The sequence below is a fragment of the Gallinula chloropus genome (genome assembly GCF_964237585.1).
Source record: "Gallinula chloropus genome assembly, chromosome: 8".
Taxonomy (NCBI): Eukaryota; Metazoa; Chordata; class Aves; order Gruiformes; family Rallidae; genus Gallinula; species Gallinula chloropus.
In genome coordinates, this window is record NC_140093.1 from 21,965,641 (window position 1) to 21,988,713 (window position 23,073).

The 23,073-nt window shown below is 42.3% G+C and overlaps 1 protein-coding gene across 2 annotated transcripts in view; it reads right to left on the reverse strand.

Moving 5' to 3' along the window:
• Positions 1–23,073, reverse strand: part of RSRC1 (arginine and serine rich coiled-coil 1) — a gene marked incomplete at its 3' end in the record, with an annotated part of 150,754 nt that overhangs the window by 38,790 nt on the left and 88,891 nt on the right. For both annotated transcript variants that reach the window (XM_084267250.1, XM_084267249.1), the window contains one exon: positions 20,959–21,010. In XM_084267250.1, the coding sequence (XP_084123376.1) occupies positions 20,959–21,010 (52 nt within the window). The remainder of the gene's footprint in view (positions 1–20,958; positions 21,011–23,073) is intronic.

Consider the following 23,073-nt stretch of genomic DNA (forward strand, 5'->3'; position numbering starts at 1 on the left):
TTAATCAAGAACAGAGTGCAATTAATATACATATAACAGTGCAAGAATCAAGGAGCATTTTAGAGGATTTTTGAAGGAAAAAGGAACTTTGTTCACCCTACTCAGGATGATTTTCCACTTTTGCTGTGATGTTAATTAAAAAAAACCCAAATCTTTGTGAAGCAACAGAAACCAAAAAGGATCAGAAAATAATTTTTTTTTGTAATTTTTTAAAAAGAAAATCTACTATAAATGCATAAAACACCAAGACATCATTAAAGAAAAATTATCATAATGAATGCTAATACAAGAGCTTGAGAAAGTCACTGACCGAGGCACTGGAAAATGAGGAACAACGAGGTGGAAAACTTCTGGGCACAGGCAGAGAGAGAGGCCTGGCAGGATTTACTGGTCATTAATTGCAGAATCATAAGACAGGCATCCAAAAGAACCTGACACCTGGCACCAAAAGGGGGAGTGTGTGTCACGGGAAGATTTGTGGGAAAGATGTACTGCCAGTGCCGGCACACACTCAATTACACTCCTGATACAGCCTTGAAACGGGGAGCACAACGCCCAGCATCCTTCTGCATCAGAGCACGGACCTCATTCAGATGGGGAAAAAATTATGGGAAACTCCACATTTTCAGTTCATATCATTAGCAACTCTAATCAGTGACTGTACATGGCATTATTATAATATTCCCCTGGGATAAAAGGGGTAAATATATTGCTTAAATATTCAGCATCTGACTTTAAAATTTCATTCCCGATTAACCGATGAAGACGAAGAAATGCCACCAAAACCAAACAATTTATCTTCACTATGCACAGCAGATCGCTCCTGGAATTACACCAGAGGCTGTGTGGGTTTGAATTCACTAGCTGCATTCAAAGCAAGCTACACCCCCACGACACACCACGCTGAACATCACTGAACAAACAGTTTGCTGCAGCGCCGCTTAAATAATTCCATAAGGAATTTTGGGGTATCAAAGATCTTCCTCAAGTATTGTAGCTCTTAATGGGTTTCAAATAAATGCTCAGGTTTGCAGCTGCTGTTAAAACCCATCAGAGTAAACTGGAAAAACAGAAAAGTCAGACTCAAACCCAACGAAGGACTGATTTCTAGGAGAGGATAAAAGAAAGATTTGTCATCAGTGAGAAAGTCACTTCCAAGGGCACGCACCTTGTAATATACACATGCATTTACACTTCCTCATCTGCAACCTTGAGAGATTCCAACTGGCTCTCATAAGTCTGGCCAGCATCATTTTAGTACAGACATACGTGCATCTATATATTTGCAAAGAGCTGTAAGGAAGTGATAAATAAGCAGCCTTATTCAACACCAGAAATTCCATAAACCTTCTCCAATTAGATTTCCTTTCCAGCAAACTTTAAGTTACGATGAGGGCGCTCTGCAGAGTCTGCTTCTGCAGCTTACTGAGAGTGTATTTCTCCCTTTCTTAGGAATTGTAAATTATCTGAAATATTAAAAGCTCCCTAAATGTTTGATGGTGTTTAACTACAGCACTGGGGAGAGGGAACGCACGTCAAAGGCCATGCCGGATGGGTGGTAGTGCAGCACTGCTGAAGCCTGTCACCCATCACCTGTTTTCAAGAATTCTGTGCTAACTTAGGTGTGCTCCTCCGTGATGCCTGTATGTCCTTTGTAGAACATCTGTTCTTTCCACTGAGGAGAGCTGGAGCACTTCTGTGGAGCCAGGCTGAGAGAGTTGGGCTGGTTCAGCCTGGAGAAGGGAAGGCTATGGGAGGACCTTATGGCAGCCTTCCAGTACCTACCTGCACAGGGCCTCTCAGAAAGCTGGGGAAGAACTGTTCCCAAGGACATAGAGCAATAGGACAAGGGGTGATAGTTTTAAACTAGAAAAGGGGAGATCTAGGTTGAATATTAGAAAGAAGTTCTTCAATATGAGGGTGGTAGATCACTGGCACAGGTTGCCCAGAGAAGTGGCACAGGCCTCATCCCTGGAAGTGTTCAAAGCCCAGCTGGATGGGGCCTAGAGCACTCTGGTCTAGTGAGGGTGTCCCTGCCCATGGCAGGGGGTTGGAATTTGATGATCTTTAAGGTCCCTTCCAGCCCAAAATCTTCTGTGGTTCTATGAATTCATGCTCCTTAATTGCACTGCCTCCTCAGAGCTGCTAGTAGAACAGAGATATCACCTCTGGTAAAACTTTGGGTGGTGTTCTATGAAAGCTGGTGAGACTTGGGCTATACCTACATGGCAAACAATGCAGCACAAAAAGAGGGAGAGACCAGTGCACAAGGCCAAGAGCCCACACTGTGCAGGTTTCAAGGGCTGCGACTCCAGTCAGAGCAGAACCACATGAACCACATCCCCAGAAATGTCCTGGAGGGTACCTGCTGAATGAACCTCCTCTGAAAGGAGCTCAGTCCCTGTGCTTCAGGGCTGTAATGTGAAGCACTCTGAACAAATCTGAATAGGGATGAGTGGTAAAAACACCTTAAAAGCATCCTTCTGGTTCACGTGACAATGTTAACGGAGAGAGATGATGCTTTCCTGCTTCAAGTTGTGTATCAGACAGCTTGGGATAGAATCTGCAGAGTAAAGCTAATACACAGAGGAGGTGGCAAAAATCACAGCAAGGAGTGTTCACTCACAACATGGTGCTACCAAAACTCCTAGTGAAGCAATGGCTCTGAGGACCAAAAGCTCACAATTTCGACTGCTAAATGCTTTCACGGAACATGAAGCCTGGATCCTACTCATTCCTCTAATTTTTAACCCCTCTTTTCTCAATCAGAGGACAAAGAATAATATTCACGTCAGCTAAACAAGACTGGAGCCCATGCAGGAGCATTCCCATGTCTGATACAGCATTGCTCAATGCACGGAAAGTTTCCTGTGCCTCTCACCATACACAGAGCTTCACGTAGCTCAAGGCTACACTCCAGTAATACCCAACATTTCTTTTTTAGAGTATGCCTACCTATATGAGATTTCTAAAGAATCATAGCTGGTCTCCTGGCTAACTTCATTATAACTTGTTCTGAGATAATATAATTATTGCAATTACAAGATGATTATTACAATTTCACACAGGAGTTGCACCCAGAGTAGTAACTATTTTTGGAAAATAGGTTTAACTGCTTTAAGTGCTGTTTCCTTGCAGTACTCGATTTCCACTCCTGTGAATAAGCTGAGATCAATAATAACCAGGCTTGAACTAGTTTCCAGTCTACATGACAAAAATAGGTAATAAACTGCTACTGGTTAAAGAGGATGTGCTGGGCACAGGTCAGCTCGAGGTCCCAGGTGAACATCCCGCCTGTGTCCTGGAGCCGTGTTCCACGCGCTCCTCCTCCCCGGCTCCAAACACCGGGCCACTGCACCCTATCGATCTCCTTTAAACCTCCAGAATAATAAATTTCCAGACAAGGCAGCGCAAGCTGACTAAAGCTCTTTAATTACATCACCGCTGAAAGGAAATCATTGATCAACGGCATTATGGGAGAATCAACTGCCCCCCAAACCAGATCAAAGTCAATGAAACGGCTGAGTAGCTGCCCCATTTGGGACTCTTCCCAGATTAGTGCCCATGGACACGCCAAAGAAACTCTGCTAACACATGCTGCTTACTACGGGTTTGAAGCTCTCCCTGGCAGGTGTCGTGCTCTAAGCATGGTTTTTGATTACTCTAATTAAATATAATATTAGCAACAGATCTTCATATTGATCCCTAAACCCCTCTTCTAAATAGAAAATTAAAAGCTCCGAGGGAGGGACCGAGAGGCTAACAGGTAGGTTTAATGGTTTGTATCTCACACCAGCTTTCTCCACGCTGTGTTTCCTAAAAGATCTATTGATTTCTCACTACAGCAAATGCAGAATTACAATAATTTCCTTCATTTAAATGATATTAGCTGCTTTGTTACCAGCTAAATAAGCAAATTTAAAACAAACAAACCCCACAACCCACCATGAATGGCAGTGTTAACTGAGACAAACCAAAAATACCAAGTGAAGTTAAATGAGTCATGAAATCAGGGTTTGATTTTAGACCCACTTCAATAAAAATAATCTGACTGTGTAAGGGTGATGAAACATTTATCCTGACCTCAAGTAAAAAGTTTCTTCTCATCAGTTAATGACTAAAATGTTTATAGATTAATATCTACATACAGCATATAAACTCATACATTTATTCCACAGAGGTGATAAAGAATAATTAGTAAATACTCACACAATGATAATAAAAACTAAAAGCCCTTTGGATGTTGCCATTTTCTTCAAGTTTACAGCACAGCGTGGATGTTTGCTATCACCAGGCTCAATTACACCCCAACCAAATCATAAAACGACTATATAATCCCCCAACTTTGTCCTTTAAAAACTCGTTTAGCGTTATTATTTCTCTCTGGCAGGAGTCGGCTAACAGGCACGCGCTGCCTCCCCGCCGCAGCTCCCCTCATTCATTTCCTATTCCCTCCGGTGGTTCTCCTTCCTAATGCCCAAATGGCATCAACCTGTTGTTTAGCACATCCATGAAAAGGCGAGCCTGCTGGCTAATTTACCAAGGGATTAAAGCCCTGAAACCACTTCAATCTGTTACTGTGTCTCGGTGTAAAAGCCCTGCCCCTGACAGGCAGGCTTCCAAGCCAAAGGGAAAAATAAAGAAAGATATTTTTTTAAAAAAAATAAATAAATCTCATTTTAAGCAAGAAAAATTCAAAAGGGGAGACATTTAAAGCAATGCCTCTGCATGCTAAGTACATCACGTGTGGTTGCAGGCTGAAAAGCTAAAAAAAATTGGGAAATATTAAGCATTGTGAGATTACTGTGGGGATTTTTGTGTTTAAATACGCTGATATTGTAGTTGTTAACAAAGGCTGACACACTGTTAATGTAAAACTGAGGTAGATGTTTAAAGTTCTGCACAACTCTAGTTGTTTCATCTAATTTATCAAAAATGGTGTAGTCATCTGTGAACAGGGTGGGCTTATTTCCATGCTCAGGACAAAGCTGCACCGCTATTCCTCCGGCTCCCTCGCTGAAGCCCTGTTCCCAGAGGACAGCATGAGGAGAACCTGCTGTGGCAGACCCCCCCGGGACTGGTAAAGAATAAAATTAATAGTATTTGTCAGTCTTTGTAAGGGCAGCACTGTCAGCAAGGGAAGTTGCTGTCCGTATGTCCCTAAAAGCAGCTCTAAGGTGGTCCCTCGGCTCTCTGATGGTGCACCCAAGTAAACACCTGAGGTCAGGATCCAGCCCACACCACCTAGAAGTCCTTTCCACTTTCCTCCTCCATCCTTGTGAGTTTAATAAACAACAAACCCACCATTTTTTTAACACTTTCAAAAGCGAGCGCAGTGATTCATAAGGATTTCATAATTAAAATTTTATGGCAAATAGACACGGCCATCAGTCATCCAGCCTGGGAAGCCCAACAGAAGAAGAGATTGCAATTTATAAGCCCACGCGGTACTACATGAGCTCCACTGTATAAAAACACGTTGCAAGGGAGTTATTGAACTGGGGAAAGCAGAAGCTGCTTTGTTGGTTTGGGTTTGGTTTTTTTTAAATCAAATCCAGTGTAGGTTATGAAACTGAGCTTTAGAAAGGAAAAGAAATATTATTCCCTTTCTTCTTCCAGCGCTATTCTAGCAATGTTCAGTAGAATCCCTGGTACTTCCCAATGCCAAGAACACAGAGGTTTTGGAATTACAAACTGCAGGGAAAAATAAGAGCATGTCAATGCCTGGGGTTTCCCAGGCACTGAAATCCAGGAAATCAGTGCATGTAAGAAATGTGTATTCAGAAATATTCCACATAAGAGCCTGATGCTCTGGATTCCATTTCAATAAACATAATTTCAGGGACAACTTGGAACTCTCTGACTGGCAATGAAAATGGTGAAATTAGTGGTCACAACGTGTACTGAGCATCCTCAGAAGCTGTAGAGCCCAGCATCGATACAGACTTAGGCAGAAATACTGTTCTAAGCATGAAGTGAGATAGTTTTCCCCATTTAATGTAACTCATTTTGGTCAGCACATAGGTAAGTGTTTGCAGAACAGTTTTACACTGCCCTCCCTTTGCAGGAGGTGTAAAACCTCCTCTTTTAGGACAGTCCTTCTTCTTCTGACTTCATTTAGCAGGACATTGCTTAGAAATACAGTCAAACCAAACCTTTTAATTAACTGAAAGTGTCCTAGCACACATCCTTAAAAGGACTTTTTCCTTAATCTCATAATATCCCCCATCACTGGGGAAAAGGGCTTCTGCTGGAACACACACAGCGACTGGACCAGTTTTGTTCTACAAAACATTCCAGTTTGAAATGCAGGGCATCTGCACAGCTTTCCAAGACATTCCTGTTTATAAGAGCTAAGATGCCATCCCATTCTATGCCTACCCCTGTGCCAGACAACAATAACTCTCTCTAAGAACACTTTGGGATTCCCAAATCCATGATACCAGTTGTCAACATTTAAGACTATTATCCACTTCTAAGATGAAAAACAAGTAAATCTTGTGTCCTGAGTAGAAAGGTTGGCATAAGTTTTCCCATGAAAATTTCTACTTGGAAAAAGAATCAGCTTGCATTTTCACATTAAAAAAAGGAAAAAAGGAAAAAAAATAGAGCTAAACATTAGACTTGCTGCTTCAACAAACTATTATTACATGCTTCACCAGTCCATTAAAGAAAGTAATTTAATCAGTTTGTATTTTCTCAGTAAAATCTCATTCAGAGAAATTTTATTGCCAGCTATCTAAATAGTAAATACTTATTATCCTCTCAAAATGAGTTTTTGCTTGCCAAGGGCAAACCCGTTGCTGTTATTGTAGTGCTCTGTCAGAGAAACAAGAAGTTAAAAAGGTTATAAAGATACCATTAACGTCATGGGACTGTCTTGTCAGGACTCAAAAGTGCTTAGTAATTGAGGGTTTTATTCAAAGTGTATTAGCACCCACATAAACGGCCCAGCTAATATGATGCTTTAGGCTTTATTTTGTTGCAGCCCCACATAATCACCTACAAACAGCCGAATACTGTAAATTTATCTGCTGAAGAGCACAGCTCGTTTTATCATCTGTTCCTAGGCTGGGTCTTTGAATAAAATGTCAATACCGGACGGCTTAAAGGCACAGACGAGGTGCAGCCAGCCAGGGCCACCACCAAGCTCTAACGACAGCTAATTGATGCTGGCACCACGGCGGCTTCATTCAGAAAAGCACGTTGCTGGCTGCTAAAAGTGCTTGGGAGAAGCTTGGTCAACAAGCTTTTAAGAAGTCTGTCTGTGTGGAAACCTGGAAACGCTGCAGTCCCAAAGAGAGTATTCCTGGGTATCTCGATCCCAGCTGTCCAGCTCCAGCTCCCTCTGCCACTTGATCAAGTGTCTGCGTAGAAGTGGTGGACCAGAATATGGAATCCAACAGTGCAACTCACCATCAAACTCCTGGCCAAGGTATCTGAAATTGAGACGTCAGAACTAAAGGTACTGCTGAAGGAAAGAAGCACGGGCTTCCCTTCCTGAAACACTTGCCAACGTCCCTGCTCAACTCTAAGTCATCAGCAGTTTAACTAGGTGACATCACCAATTCCAAGTATCACTCGGAACAGCCTCAATTTCCACTGCCAGGCATACAACACCAAGAGACAACCTGCTTCCAGGTTATCTTCAGGAGCAGAGGACACCACACCATCAGCTTCAGCACATCTGACGTGACCAGTTTTGAAACCTTCCCCATCGATTCTCATAAAGGCAGAGGGTTCAGAGGAGGAGGCAGGAAGAGGAGGAAGACATGGAAAAGGTTTCCCTGCATAGTGAGCAAATACTGACTGGTGAAACTTATATTTCATGGAAGATAATTTGTCCACCACTCATGGGGAATAATTGCAGTTCTGTAACACTGCCCAGGACCAAGGACTGACAGCACATCAGTGTGGGATTACTGCACTATTAGAACCTGGTTATTGCAACTTCACTGAACCGTCTGAGCTAGAATTTTTCACAACAGGTGTGCTTCAGCTGATGTTTTTACTTGTTTCAAGGAAGAAGGTAAATTATCTGTGCAGAACTGTTTCTGAAGATAGACAAGGACAAATGTTGGGGTGGTTCTCTTCACGAAGCTCTACAGCCCCTCACATCTGCAAAAGCACCAGGGATGGGGCATGTTCCCATGCCACTACGCCTGAATTTCCTCAAGCTCTTAGCCCATGAAAGGGAGATTCCTGGGGACAGACACAAAGCACTGTGTTCCCTCAGACTGCTTTTCTGAGGAGACTTAAGCTCAGAATTGGAAAAAGAAGCTGAACCTTCTTCATGGTTCAATCAATCGACCTGGGCCAGGCTGGGCATAACCTTCCCTTCAGTGTAACTTTCAGCTCCCTGGTTCCCTCTCGCTCCTCCACACCTTACTCCTTTCTCCCCTCAGTTTTATCCACTCTTCAGAAAAATCCAGAAAGAGGAGCCAGAGCTGCAGATGGGCACCACCAATGAGAGTGAGAAGAGCAGAACCCATTCCCAGGATGAAGTTCTGCTGTGCATTCCCAAAAAGCCACAGCTCACATTTCATACTTCCATACCCACACACTAATTAATAGAAACACTGCAACGAATACCAATTATAGCACCGCGTTTTCATTGAAATAAGCTCCTAGGCACAGGTTCAACTACTATCAGTTTGCAGGGCAAGTTCTTTCTATTAAAAACCTTGATAACACAAGCAAATATAGCCATCACTGCCTTCTCCCCTCAGCTTCAGCGCTGTAGAGATACGCAACAACATAACTGACACTATTTAATCTCCACCAACCACTCTGACCCTCAGCCTGAGCACAGCTCCATTCCCAGGCAGCTCCGCTCTCAGCTGCTCAGCTCACGTAGGGCCAGCTCAGGGTTTTAAGGTCTTGCTTCTTTTGCAACATAAACATGAATAACACTCATTTCATAACAAACCAAGAAACCCATGATGGAGCCTTCCCTTTATGTGGCCTTGCCTTGAGTTGGTCGCAGTGGAACCACAAGTCCACCTTGCCCAAAGAGGCTCGCCATTGTAAAATCATAAATGTCTTCCAGAGACAACTCCCCAGGGGCTTCAGATCAACAGCATAAAACACTCAAAACCTTTAAGACAATACTTAAATTGGGGTAGATGATGGCTTAAAACAAGAAGCCTGCCCAGAAATCTTACACAACAAATTACACTGTAGAAGAGCAACAGAAAGGGGATGAAGGGGAGGACCTGATAGTAAAGTTCACATTAGCTGAGATTGGAAATAGTTTTCTGATTTAATTTTTCCCCTGCTCAGGTGATCAGCACAAATGCCATGGCAAAGGACACAAGTTTTCACTGCTCTCACCTTTCCTTAAGGACACTTTTTCACCCTTCCCCATGGGTCACAGTACTATTCTTCACTAAGCTTTGTGGCAACATGGCTGAAATCACAGTCTGCAAATTCACTTTGGGAGGGACTTTCCTTGCTTTGGCATATCGATTCACATTTGGATGAGTGTTAAATCAAAGTCCAGCTTTTCATTTAAAAAAGAAAGGAAATACATCCGTAAGTGGGTGTTCCCATATACACCTGGTTTCTATCTACCAATGCACCACTCAAGTAACCAATAAACATGTCTCTACTGTTGTATTATTAGGGTCTAACTGTTCTGAAGAAGCATCCAGGGCCATGGTTTAACTCACAGCTCAGCCCCGCTCTCCCTTTCACACTTGTGGGTTTAGGATCACAAGAAGATTGATTGCTGATACTCAGTTCAACTTAACATCGGAGAAGGGAGTTGCAGTGTTCAATGTGACAAGCAAACACAGCTCTAGGGGGTCAGCATCAGTTTATTCATCACATGTTAGGGAGATTTTTTAATTGGATAACCTCTCTGAATGCACTCCTCAGTGGGCATTATGCCAGGCTCCTGAAGAAGACCACGCAGGCCCTTTCTCCAAAGGGAAACCATGATTTTTTCTTTAGATACCAACCCATGTAAGGTACTACTGGGGGAGCTGAGAGACTGGGGCTGCTGTCAAGGCTTTGAAAGAATTCTTTATGAATGAGTTCACCAGGATGCTGTTAGAGGGTAAACGTGTGTGTCATGGCTGGGACGGGTGATATCCTACCAGGGACAGAACATGGGAACCCTCCCACCCTGCTGGAGTTAATTCTGGCTCTGACTATCAGCGTGGTATGACCCAGCACGTTACTGCTTCATTTGGCATGTGGGGACAAGCAATGCCACACATCTCAAACAAGAGACATATAATTTCTGCTGAAAAAACCCACGCCTTATGCCCATTTTATCTTTTTCTCCATGCCTCCAACACTTTTTTATCCTTTTTTCCAATCACATTTGCATCTTCTTCTGTTTAAAAATCAAAAAGATCAATAAGTGCTGATACCTATGGGCAGCAGCATCCAATGAAGGTGTAATGGGTGAATGGTGAAGACCACAGAGCAAGACCTCAAACCCTAGGGCAAACATAGAAGCAACACAGCACAACGGCCATGGAAAGGAAACATCAGATAAGGTCACCAGTTGTACTGCAAACATCTAAATGATCCAGAAAAGCATTACAGATGATATGGATGTTTTTTTACACTTAAAAGAACCTGTTTTGGTGAGAAAACAACCTTGTCTCCAACGTCTGCGTTCTCCAATGGCACATTTTTTCTAAGCACAACAGTTTCTCAAGATACCAAGAAAGCTGGTAGGTATGGATTGCTGAAGATACCTGTTTCCCAAGAAATGAAGGGAATACTCGATGTACCCTTTTGTACAGAGCCCCAACTAACCACAATTTGAAAGCAAATTTTAAAAAAACCCACATTTTAGATATTCAAAATTGAAACAAATTCTCAGATAACAGTATTTATAGTATTTTAAAAGATAAAGTGATGTTGCTATCACAGCAGTTTAAATCTGCTTTGCAAGGGCATTGTTACAAGCAGAAAATGCTGTCATATAAACTCCAACTAAACAGGCCCCCATCATTTTTTTACATAAAGATACTAAATTTTCTTTTTAAAAGTACAAACTATAGAAAAGAGAAATAACACCACCTATTCTCATCAAAACTTCTTCCTGGTAATCTCCTAAGTGTGACAATTTCTGACAAGTCAGACAAAAGTTCCTACTAAATGACAGGCAGTCATCCTTATAAAATGCCTCACACAACTGCACCCCCAGGGAAAAATAAAATAAAATAAAATAAAAACCTTTGCAAAACATCCACTGACTACATTTTAAGATTTATTCAGTTGACACCTCATAATCATCTCTAAATCTAATGGGACACAAACGCATTTCATCACAGATGAAAATCTTCGGCACCCGCTAAAATGAGAATCAGAAAATTATTACAATCTAGTAGTTTGGCTTGCAGCGTGCATTAATCAGAAATCATAATAAATCCACATGCTTCTTCAGACAGCACATTAGTCAAAGAGTTTTGTATGATAACGACATTGACTAATGGGCTCGGAGTTAGAAGGGTCAATCATAAACTCATCAAATGCTTCATTTAATTTCTTAATTTGGACAAACACAATTTGTTTATGGGAAAGATATCAGGTGTTCTTGAATGAGTAATGGCTATGAAACCAAACTCCATTAATCAGCTCTTGATTACAAATGACTCCGAGATTGTTTGTTCTAATTTCATTCATTTGGATCAACAAAGAAAACACGAGCGAAGGAAACCACTTGGACAAAATGGGACACTTAGTTCTCCACCTTTAATATAGTTGTGATAAATATTCTTTCAATAACTGTAAAACAAGACTTTTATTACCCACATTAAGAACTATCCTTGGCCCAAGTGAGAAAAATTAATATATAAGATTTACAAGAAGAACATGTGGGCATGAAACAAGATCTTCAGGTGTTGGGTGACTGTCCTCTGAACTCAGAGCAATGTGCCCAAGTGTCAGGTTTTCCTGAAAGGACAGATGTGAGAAGCACAAAACCAGCAGGGTTGGATCCCCACTGACAAAGTATTTCAAGCAAATGAGGGAAATCAACATCTTTGGCAAGTAGGAAAGTGAGCTGAGCAAAGCTGGTGATGAGCTAAGAGGAGAGAAGGCCTGTGGAGCCGTGTGTACTGGCATTCACAAATTCCACCTGCATTTTCCAGGCTTTAAATATGTGAAACCCAGCCCTTGCTCCTGCATGCCATTTGAGACCCAGCCCATGTCCTGCATGCCATCAGCATTCCCCAGTACCTCTGCACTCTGTGACCATGCAGAAGAACAAAAGAAGTTTCCCAAAGTTTGTTTGTGAGACCTGGGGCTGTATTGAGGCTGAGCTGTCACCAACATCATTATGGACACCACGTCCCATCTGAACCCACCTCAACCACGTAGTGACCAGATCCCACCTTGCTCCTCCAGCCCAACCCCACCTGGGCGAGCCAGCTTGCTGCTCCAGCTGCTGCCTGGTCCCAAGCTGTCGCACGACCGAGCCCCGGTGTGACACACAGCACTCCAACTTCCCAGTGCCTCTCCTAACACCATTTACAGCCACCCAGGAGCAGTACAAAGGAAAGATTTGCTCTGATGACCAATGAAGTGAGATGCAAATCCCAACAACCAACAGAGCATCTCTCAGTGGAGATGCCTTCATGTTCCCCTGGTCTGCAAACAGGATGGGCTGCACTGTGCAGCACCAACACGACCTCCAGCAGTATCCGGCTCTTAAACTTTGAGTACCTCATGCAGCAGCACTGACAAAGAGAAATCCTCATCTCTGCTTAGAAGTCTGCCTTGTCCTGTGAGTATATACTTCAATACAGTAGTGGTAGTTAATTCTGTATCTGTATCTCAGGTATCTTTGCTTCACACATAGCAGTGGGTATTTCTGGACAACCCTGAAGTTCTCTCCAGCTGAAAAATTACAGCTCCTCATATCTAAGCTAAGGAGGAAATGAGGATGACAGTGTCACGTGTGAGACCAAGTTCTGGGATGTGGGCCTCATTCCTCCTCCATCACAGCCCACCTGTAACTGTTGGTAAGTGCTTGAAACCATTGCTCTACCTCTAAGGACGCTGTGATCTAAAATCCATCGATAGGGAGTCATTTACCTGTTAGATTGTAGGTGCCTTGGACATGCCCACCAGCCACAGTACGAGCAAGGCCTCCTGTAAGTGCCTCCACGCTGGAAAACTCAAGGATGCACCATCATGACACAAGGAGAAGCAAGGACCTTGTATTCCTTTCCCACTTACTCCTCCCTTCAGCAAGCTGAGGGAGGCATTTTGGCAAACTTCACATTGGGAAATGAGCTGGAGAAGCCAGAAACGTTTAAACACACGATCCGTGCCCAGCAGCCAGAGCCAGTGCTGCCGAGCAGACCACGTACTTTAAAGCCCATTTCTGGGCACTGAGGCCATCACATCCAGCCAAAAGCTCTCCAGTTTCCCTTGTAGAAAATCTAAGCTGAAGGGTGGTAATCACCCAAAGATTTACAGGGCACACTGGCATATCTTAGGGGCACACACTGTAGCTAACGCTTTAACCCCCCCAGACCTAAGCAGGCCCCTATAGAGACAATGGCAGGACAGGGGGATGAATTAAAGCTAAAGGAAGGAAGGTTTAAATTCTGTATTAGGGGGAAGTTCTTTACAGAGAGAGTGGTGAGGGGCTGGAACAGGCTGCCCAGAAAGAGGGTGGGTGCCCCATCCCTGGAGGTGTTCAAGGCCGAATTGGATGGAGCCCTGGGCAACCTTGTGTAGCTCCAGGCCTGGAGGCTGGTGGCGCTGCCTGTGACAGGGGTTTGGATCCTTGGGGTCCCTTCCAACCCATAGTATTCTAGGATTCTATGAAGACAGCATGACAGATAAAAAAATGAGAAATATGGGGAAAAATATGAGAAATGAATATTTTGCTATCTATACTGAGCTGTAACATCTCCCCAGAGACGTGCTGAAACAGAAACTCACCACACAACCACATATGGTTTCTGCAGCCCAAACAGGGTATAATTAAATTACTGGGCAAAGTTGCTAAATATGAATTGATATAAAACTTAAGCTAACTGAAAAATTGTCTTTGACTTAAGATCAAGAGCAGGACTGAAAGATTCATCTGCACATAATTAGTACACATATTTGCATCAAAATCATGTATACCATATGCTGCAATATTACTGAAAACCCATTAGTTGTAAGGGAGCCTGAGATACTTTTGTTTCTTGGTAGCACAAAAAAAGCCCAGGTCTCAGATTAAAAAACTAACAGAAAAAAATAGACATTTCTAAAAGCTTGAGAGTATTTCTAAAGGCAATAAATGCTCATTAACTAATAAAGTTACCCTAAAGTCTACTGATAGGCTCCAGTTTACATTATAGCATCCCTACATTAGCAACTATTCATTGGCTTCTTCAACTAGAAAAAGTATATATGTTTGACAGAAATGGTTCAAAGCATCTTTTCTTTAAAAAAATATCCCTTCTAAGAGCCTAGAAGAGGCTCAGGAAGCAAGTAGCTGTTGGACACCCAGTCACAGTGGTATGACAAACTGCATGAGTGAATTACTTGGTTTCAATCACATTTAAATGAAACAAATTTGGGCAGAGAATTAAGTGATGCTTTTTTCAGCAATCATGAAAACGAAGTTGAATTAATTACTGAAGTAATTATTGATTAATCAAGTGTTTACTTCGCTCACCAATGACACAAACCAGCTGCACTTCAAAAATCAGAGTCTGTAAGGACAAGACCATTAATATGTTCCAAAATAATTAGTTGGAGTAATGGCTTTTTTTATATAGTCATAGCTTTGCTTGCAGAAGTTGTTGTATTTTTAGTACTCTAAGGAAGAGAATAAATGGATATTCAGGAGGCTTCTGGATTTGCCTTAAGCACCTCACCCCCTCCCTTCAAAATCTGGGTGCAACAGCAATCAAGGTTCCTGCCTGCCTACGACAAGATGTTGTTAATAAACACTTGCAAGCTCTAATTTGTGGCTATAACAAGACAACACTTCTTTTGCTGAACAATGTCCAAAGGGATTCCGTGGTATCAGCTATTTTTTGAAACTCCAGGTAAAAGATAAAAGAAAAAAAGAAAGAATTCAGTGTAGAACAGATTGTTGAAAACACACAAATGAACAAAATGCCTCATGAGGTTCCTGTGTTAAGTTCTTCCTTAAATTTCTGCTTCGTTTTCTGGCAAAAAAAAAAGTACTTCTGAAGGACTTTGGTTTGACTTTTGGAGTCACAAGGGAAGCAAAACAGGTAATGAAATCCACAGACATGGGTTCTTCTGTTTATCTCCAACAATGACCCAAGAGAAGTGGGGGGGACATTCAGACCACCTACCAAAGCCTCTACTAGCTGAGTCTTAGTATTTGGGAAGCCAAACAAACCAGGACATGAGGCTGATGAACATAATCCAAGTCTGGTACTTTGGGTACCAACAAACAGCATGTTCAGAGCCTCTCGCAGGAGGAAAAGCCATACTCTGTTGTTACTCAAGAGTAGCCATAGGAGTAGCCAGTCCTCAATCGCTCTCTGTGTCCCGGTTGGTACGTGTGAAACGATCGCTGTGTATGTTCATGCATCGTTTTGGAAGGCTGTGGATGAGGGGCAACCTGTCTGCAATTGCATTTTTGGAATTCACATACACAGGAACACATCTGCCTCGTGCATTTACATATTTCACAGAATCACAGGGTTGGAAAAGACCTTTAAGATCATCAAGTCCAACCATTCCCATCCTAAGCTAAACCATATCCCCGAGCACCTCATCTACCCGCCTGTTAAACACATCCAGGAAAGGTGACTCAATCCCCTCCCTGGGCAGCCTGTTCCAGGCCCCAACAACTCTTTCAGTAAACCTGTGGTTGGCCATCCCTCTACCAGCCAATTCTTAACGTTGCCTTATATTTGCCAGCAAAGAGATAATGATCTTCAGATTTGAAGACAACAGCTATGGAGGGCAAACTGTGATAGCAATGACTCACCAGTAGGTTTGCAGGATGATTGTTCTATCTTCCCTCCACCCACCTTCATTTCCCTGTCAAGTTCTCGGACTCATCCCCAAGTTTACTGGGTCACCTGCTCACATGAAGAGTAGAGGGAGGCAACCAGTAAAACCTTCTACTCCCGAGCAGACCTCAGCAATAGTGTGAGGAGACACCATGGGAAGAGTACTAAAATGACAAAGGTATTAAGGAAGAACAAACCTAAATGGCAATCTGGGGGGGCTACAAGCTTGTAGCTGAAGCCACATCAGGTTTCCTCACATTTCTTTCTGGAGGCATGAAATAAATTCCTGGCTGCCTCAGGACAGCCTTGCATAGTGAGCTTCATTAATTCCAACCTAAAACTGTTTTTAATCTGCTGCTTTTTTTGTTTGATTTTAATGTTTTAGCAGCTTCCCCTCAGTACAGGAGCATTTCACTTCCAATGACTGTGTGCTGTAACAGACTCCAAAGTCCCCTGAAATCCCTCTCTGGGTAAGGGACAAGGAGGCTGTGAGCTCCAAGCAACTGTTGGAAGCAGCAACAGATTTTTACCCCTTCAAATTCGCCTTAGCTTGGGGTCCAAGAAATTCTGCACAACAGACTCCTCCTAAAAACATTTTTAGCACCTCCATCCCTGTTTGTTGTGTAGGGAAAAGGGTCTTTGACAGGGTATCTTCGCTCACAGGATGGAGATATTTTTTACATAGATGGAAGTAAAATTAAATCATCCAAAGTGCCAACAGACTCTACAGAGAACAACGATTTGAAATGGATAGAAATACAAATTTTATATAAAATCAAACTGAATTTGATATTAAATCAAACCATCCACACCCCCACAGTAACTACACAAATTGCGTTTTCAATCTTTAGCATCTTTTAAGCTTATGAGCTCAAATTCTTTACCATTTGGGGCAATGCATTACTTCAAAAGCTATTTTTTAAATTTCCATGCAACAGGTTAAAATTTGATGTATTATTTCACCCTCTGGGTATACATGCCACACACGTTATTAGTTATCCACCCTTCTAAGATCTAAGTGTGCATGATTAGGAATTCAAACCAAGGCCATCAAGTTTTAGGTGGAAAGGCATCGAATGGCAAAATCAAAAGCAGGAAAAACCAGAAGCAAAAATGAGAGATCTACAGACTTTTTCTAAATTTGGCATTTAAAAATAAGCACTAATAAAAGGAAATTTTCCTACTTGTTGCCACCTGCCTGCCTTGCTACTTTGCATAGCTAGAAAAAAGCAAAATAAGAGGCCAGCCTATTTAACTAAACATTTTTTTATTAAAGTAAAAGAAAAGCAAGAATCTATGAAGTAGCGAGTGATCCTATTAGTTCCACTAGACTAAAATCATACAGTCTACGTATGTGGTCCTTCCAGCCACATCTGTTATGAGCCATTTTGATACCAGAAAGCAGAGAATATTTGACTATTTATTTATCAGGCACCGAGTGCAAGTTAGGCTTATTTTCCTCAATTATGTCTTATAATGGCTAGATTTCTAAAAAAGTGCAATAAGTATTATAAAACACTTATATTTCTGCACCAGTTAAGGCCAAAATACTCATTACATTCAATGATTTTCTTTTTAAGGGGCATGTAAAAAGTAATAAAGATGCACAGTGCACAATTAAAGGGAGCAATCTGATAGTATAACTCAAAGATAATGAGCTAAATATCCAATATCCAGAACTGCTGCCAAGGAGATCTGATAAGGGTTAAATGCTTCTGATTTGTATTCATCATTTTTTACCACATATTGCTAATGTCACGTTAGAGCCTCAGTTCTGGAGTTGCCTTTAAACAAACTTGTCAGGAATTCTCTGCACAAACCCCCCTCAATTCTTGCACGCTCTTTCGGCCATAGATTGAAATGCAGATTCCAAAACCAGGTCAGTCACTTATTTCAACTCCAGACCTTTGAAAATCCAGATCAATTGGCTTTTGTCATCGTCTTTATACGGAGAGGACAACATCTCTTCTTACCACCCCAGACAAATTTTCAGGCTACTTTGGTAAGGGCAGCCAGAGCAGTAGCTGGAAGCATCCAGGCACTATTTCTTACTGATGCATTTACTGTTTGGAATCCTTATCCCTATTTTTTTATGCAAAATCATGGGTGCCATGCAATAATTTACAGCACAAATTAGCCAGCTTTAAAGTTTCAAGGTTTTCCATCAAGCTGGCAGGTTTTAGTGAGGCAGGGTTTGATGCAGGGCAAACTTTTCCCTTAAAATTCGGGGTATGAGCAAAGGTTTAACACAAAACCCCAGCTCAAATCTTCTGCGCTTCTCCGTCTCTGGGTAATGAAATCTGGGAAAGAAATCACAGACACCCAAGTGGTTTGGCAACTGTAAGTGACAGAAGCTCAGCTAAATCCTCTGTTTACACTGGGGATTAGCTGGGTAGATTGTGCGCCGCAAACTGAGCTGTCGATGGTCAAGGGAACCTGCTCCCTGTCAGCCCGTGGGGCAGCGGCACAAAGCCCGGTCCTGGTAGGAAGTGACCCATAAACGCATCCCTACCAAGGATTTATACAAAGCCAGTCTGCCTCATAGAAACTCCATATGACCATTAACTGGCCCGCAAGCCCTGCCAGGAGGCCTAATTACAGGTCTACAGAGCCCAATAACAAAAGCTGAAGAGCTTTAGCCTAGGGATGATCTGCTTTATACTGACTTGAGAGAGTCCATATAGAGTGACAAAAAGAAAGAGGTTTAGCTTTAAAATTCTCCCAAGAGACAAAGCATTGTGGCTAGGGCTGGAAGGCCCACATGCAACATACTTCAGATAGGCTTAAACATGCCACCCTCTCAAAATTAACATTCAACTATTGCCTGCTTAACATCTGCTCAAACACGGCAAGTTGCTGTGATATTGTTCGACGAGGCTAAAAAGGCTTCCTGGTATCTCAGTATTAAGAAGGGGAGGTAAATAAAGGCATGCAAATATAAATTTATAGCTAAATGATTATCATTTCAACTGAACAACAGTTTTTCTAAAGCCAAAATCAGCTGCTTTAACAATTAAAGGGGAGTGCCTTAGTATCTTCAATTATTACCCGGCTTAACGAGAGCTGGGATGCTCACACTGATCTACACCAACAAAGAAGAAAATTATCTAGCAAAGTCAGCATGAACCAGGACTCAGAGACAAAATTTCTTGACAGCACTACATTACCTGAATATAAAACCAAACGTCTTCCCCTCCCAAATACAGGTAAATATTCATTATTTTACCAGTTCCTACAGCAAGAGACCAGGAGCCACAATTCCCACGCCCAAAATGCACCAGGAATTAAAAAAAAAAAAAAGGAAAAAATCAAATTGCAGAGAGTCTGCTTTAGTGTTTATTATCTTTAGTCTTTCAGAGAAATTAGCTGTTATTTATGACACTAATATCTAAATTAGATTCTAAAAGCAGATTTTTCCAAGGTAATAAATATCTGCAATTCCTGCTGAGGATGATCAGTGCACCACTAGACCTTCCTTCCCCAAAATCAAGCATCTCCAGTGATGAAGAGCAAGGGGTAGGCAATAACACGTAGGTCACTGCTGTGGCCTTTGTACTAGAACGGGTCTCAGAAAAGTTGACATACTGAAAGCGCTGTCAAACTTCCACTCAGTAAATCCAGAACATTATTAGTGTATTTCAACATACCACTTCCTCTTGCTTAAAAAGCCACAGGGATATAGCCACGTGATTGATGGAAAGCAAAAAAAACCCATCTTCAGGCTGAGAAGGCAACTCTAACCTGTTAAAGAGTCACTGAAACACCAGAGGAAGGCTAAAGCAGAACAAGGACTGTCTAGACTGGTTTGTACCTGAATTCTTTTGCAAATCTTCACTCTGTGAAGTGCCCCTTGTCCCTGGCTAACACCCTTGTCCGTGGTACTTGGTGTGAAAGCCAGGTTAGCTGTTTTACTTGCCTAATACACACAAATGGAGTGTAAACAGCTTTGGGGCTGGCGTCTCCTATGCTTGAGCAATCAAACGCTCTGTGGTTCTATGATTTACAGCCATTGAAGTGGAGGTGATATATTTTGAATAAAGCACAACATTTTGAGCAGTTCCTCTAACACGTAAAGTCAGATGGCTCAGCAGTTAATTCACAAGTTTGGGATGGACCTTCTATCGAGCAGTACTTACAGAAACAGCTTTGTACTTTAGTGAAGTACAGGTTACAATGACATATTGAATTAAATCCTACAGCACCAGGCTACAATGCAACAGCTAACCCATTGATGGTGAACATAAGAGGACAACAGTTTCTTTAAAGAGTTTTAAACTTGGCATAAAAACATATGGGAACTCCAATTTTGAATTAAATTAATTAAATTTAATTAATGGTTCAAAAATGAAAAATGGTTACCAAGATTGGCATCTTGCCTCCCTTACTAGTGCTACATGAAATAGGAAGGTGTCTCTCCACAGAGAATGAGTATGCAGATGGGCCTCTTGATCATAGAATCACAGAGTGGTCTGAGTTGGAGGGGACCCCAAGGATCACAGAGCTCTAGCCCCTCTGCCACAGGCAGGGCGACCAACCTCCAGGCCTGGAGCTGCACAAGGTTGTCCAGGGCCCCATTCAACCTGGCCTTGAACACCTCCAGAGATGGAGCATCCACCACCTAAGCTTGCTGTGTACTTCTGCTACCACTTAAAGAATTCAATATAAATACAGGTATGGACCAACTCAGTTCAGTACTAGAAAACAGAGAAACAAACCCAAACTTTTTGAGAGCACAGAATAAAGTCTCAGTAGCAGAAGGACAAAACACATGAAGTCTGAGAGCTGGTTCTCAAGAGCAAATAAAAACTGTCTCCTTGAAGAGATGTACTAAGCGCCAATGGTGACGCGCACCAAGCGCTGCAGCGAGCGATGGAGAAAGCGGCTTGGTGTTTGCCAAACAGAAAGGGTGGAACTGTTGTCTCACTGTTCTGATATGACAGAAGTTAAATATGTTTAAAAGAATCTTAATTTTACTTCTAACAGCAACACTTACCGGCTGCCTCGAGAACCAGCTGCAATCTGGCTTTGGCCTGTTCTGCAGGAGTCTGGAAAAGAGGATTGATACAGCTTGAGAGCCCTTCACACCTTCACCATGCAAGGTCACACATTACCCACCCCAGCACCAGCTCTCACCTCGGTGAGTGACCCGGCCCTACATGCCATCCAAAGAAACTTCCAGACTGAAAGGAGTTCTGTCCCATCTGAGTTTGAAACTACCAGAAATTAGGAAGTACAACCCCAACGAGGGAGCGCTGTGGCACCCCTGACCAAGCTGAGCACCCACACCTGCCTGAAGCTCCAGCTCATCCTCCAACAACAAATCTTCCCCAGCTCCTTGGTGACCCCATTACAAGAAAATACATGGTTACACAAGCATGCTCCAAATCTGGGCTTAATATGATAAACGCAGCTGGTTTGTCACACTTCTTCTGTTATCTGTTTTGACTTTTTCCTCTCCTCAAGGTATTTCTTCGCATCTGTTGGGTTGAGGAACGCACTGTTGGCTGTGTACCCACTATGCTAATTACTCCAAGTGATGTTTTACTGTGTCCAATGTGCTTGCCATCCCTCTCATTTTGAAGCCACTCAAAACATTTTCACAGTTAAATTTATACACAAACCACATTTGTCATGGAGTGCAGAAACTGATGATTTCTGTAAGCATCTGAAAAGTTTAGGAGGATTCTGCTCTGACGTGACAGAAAGTTTTGGTGTCATTGTTCAGCTTTGAAAACTCTCCCAGGCAGATGCTGTTAAAGGAACAGTTTTTCCTGATGACCAGTCTGAATCTGCGTCCTTCCAGTTTCACCCCATTAGCCATACAAATATTTATCAAGGTAATTAAGGAAAGCTCTTCACTATGAATGTCCCAACTGATCATACAATTATATAATGGTTTTGGTTGGAAAAGACCTTCGAGATCATTGAGTCCAACCATCTGTCCAGCCCCACTAAGTCCAACTCTAGACCATGTTACACAGCACAACATCTACTCTTCTTTTTAACACCACCAGGGACAGTGACTCAACCACCTCCCTGGGCAGCCTGGTCCAATAACTGACAGCCCTTTCAGTACAGAAATTGTTCCTAATATCCAACCTAAACTTCCCCTGATGCAACTTCAGGACGTTTCCCCTTGTCCTGTCACTGGCTACCGGGGAGAAGAGACTGACCCCCACTGACCCCCACCTCACTACAACCACCTATTAGAAACTTGTAGAGAGCTCTGAGGTCTCCCCTCAGTCTCCTGTTCTTTAGGCTGAACAATGACAGCTCCCTCAGCCACTCTTCACAAAACTTGTCTTCTAAACCCCTCACTGACTTTGTAGCCCTTCTCTGGGAGGGATGCTCTGATGCTGCTCTACAGATGATGCTCTGCAGGGCAAGAGAGTTGGTTTTTCTCAAAAGGTCTTTCAATCGAAGCCACCTCAGATGGTGCTGAGTGTGACATCAGGAATTACAGCATGACTGATGTCATATTACTATAAAATATGACCTGCACAGAACGGCCTGAGAAACTGTGAAAAAGGCACTGTCTTAATCTGAGAGAACAAGGGTTTAGCAAGCTTCCAGCTTGAATCTCTCTAATACTGTGTGCAGAAGCACACACATTCTTCTACTAATTCAGGAGAAAAGCCGTTTCTACTTTTTATTTCTTTATTAATCCCCCATTTTACATTATGTCTGTGCTGATTAAGAGACACTAACTGATGGCAAAGAACAATTCCATTTCTACTACAATTGCCCCTTTCATGAGCGCGCAGTATGAAAGATGCTACATTAATCCACAGCTTAATTCCTTAAGAAGGAAATTTCAATGAAGATCCAGATTTTGGCTGTATAGGAGTCTGGTATTTTAGGTTAGAATTCTGCTGGCTGTTTGCACAAACCCGAAATTACCAGACAGAATGTAACTGCTACGCTGATGGTATCATTAGTGTTGACCACTAATCCCAGCAGCAGCAAAAATAATCTCATTTGTTAAAGTGTCTTCAGTGAACTAATTAATACACTATGTTTTGGCATACTAAACATGGCACTAGAGGAAAGAAAGGAGAAGAAGAAAAGGATCCACTTCCATCAGAACAAACTCATCCAACTTACTATG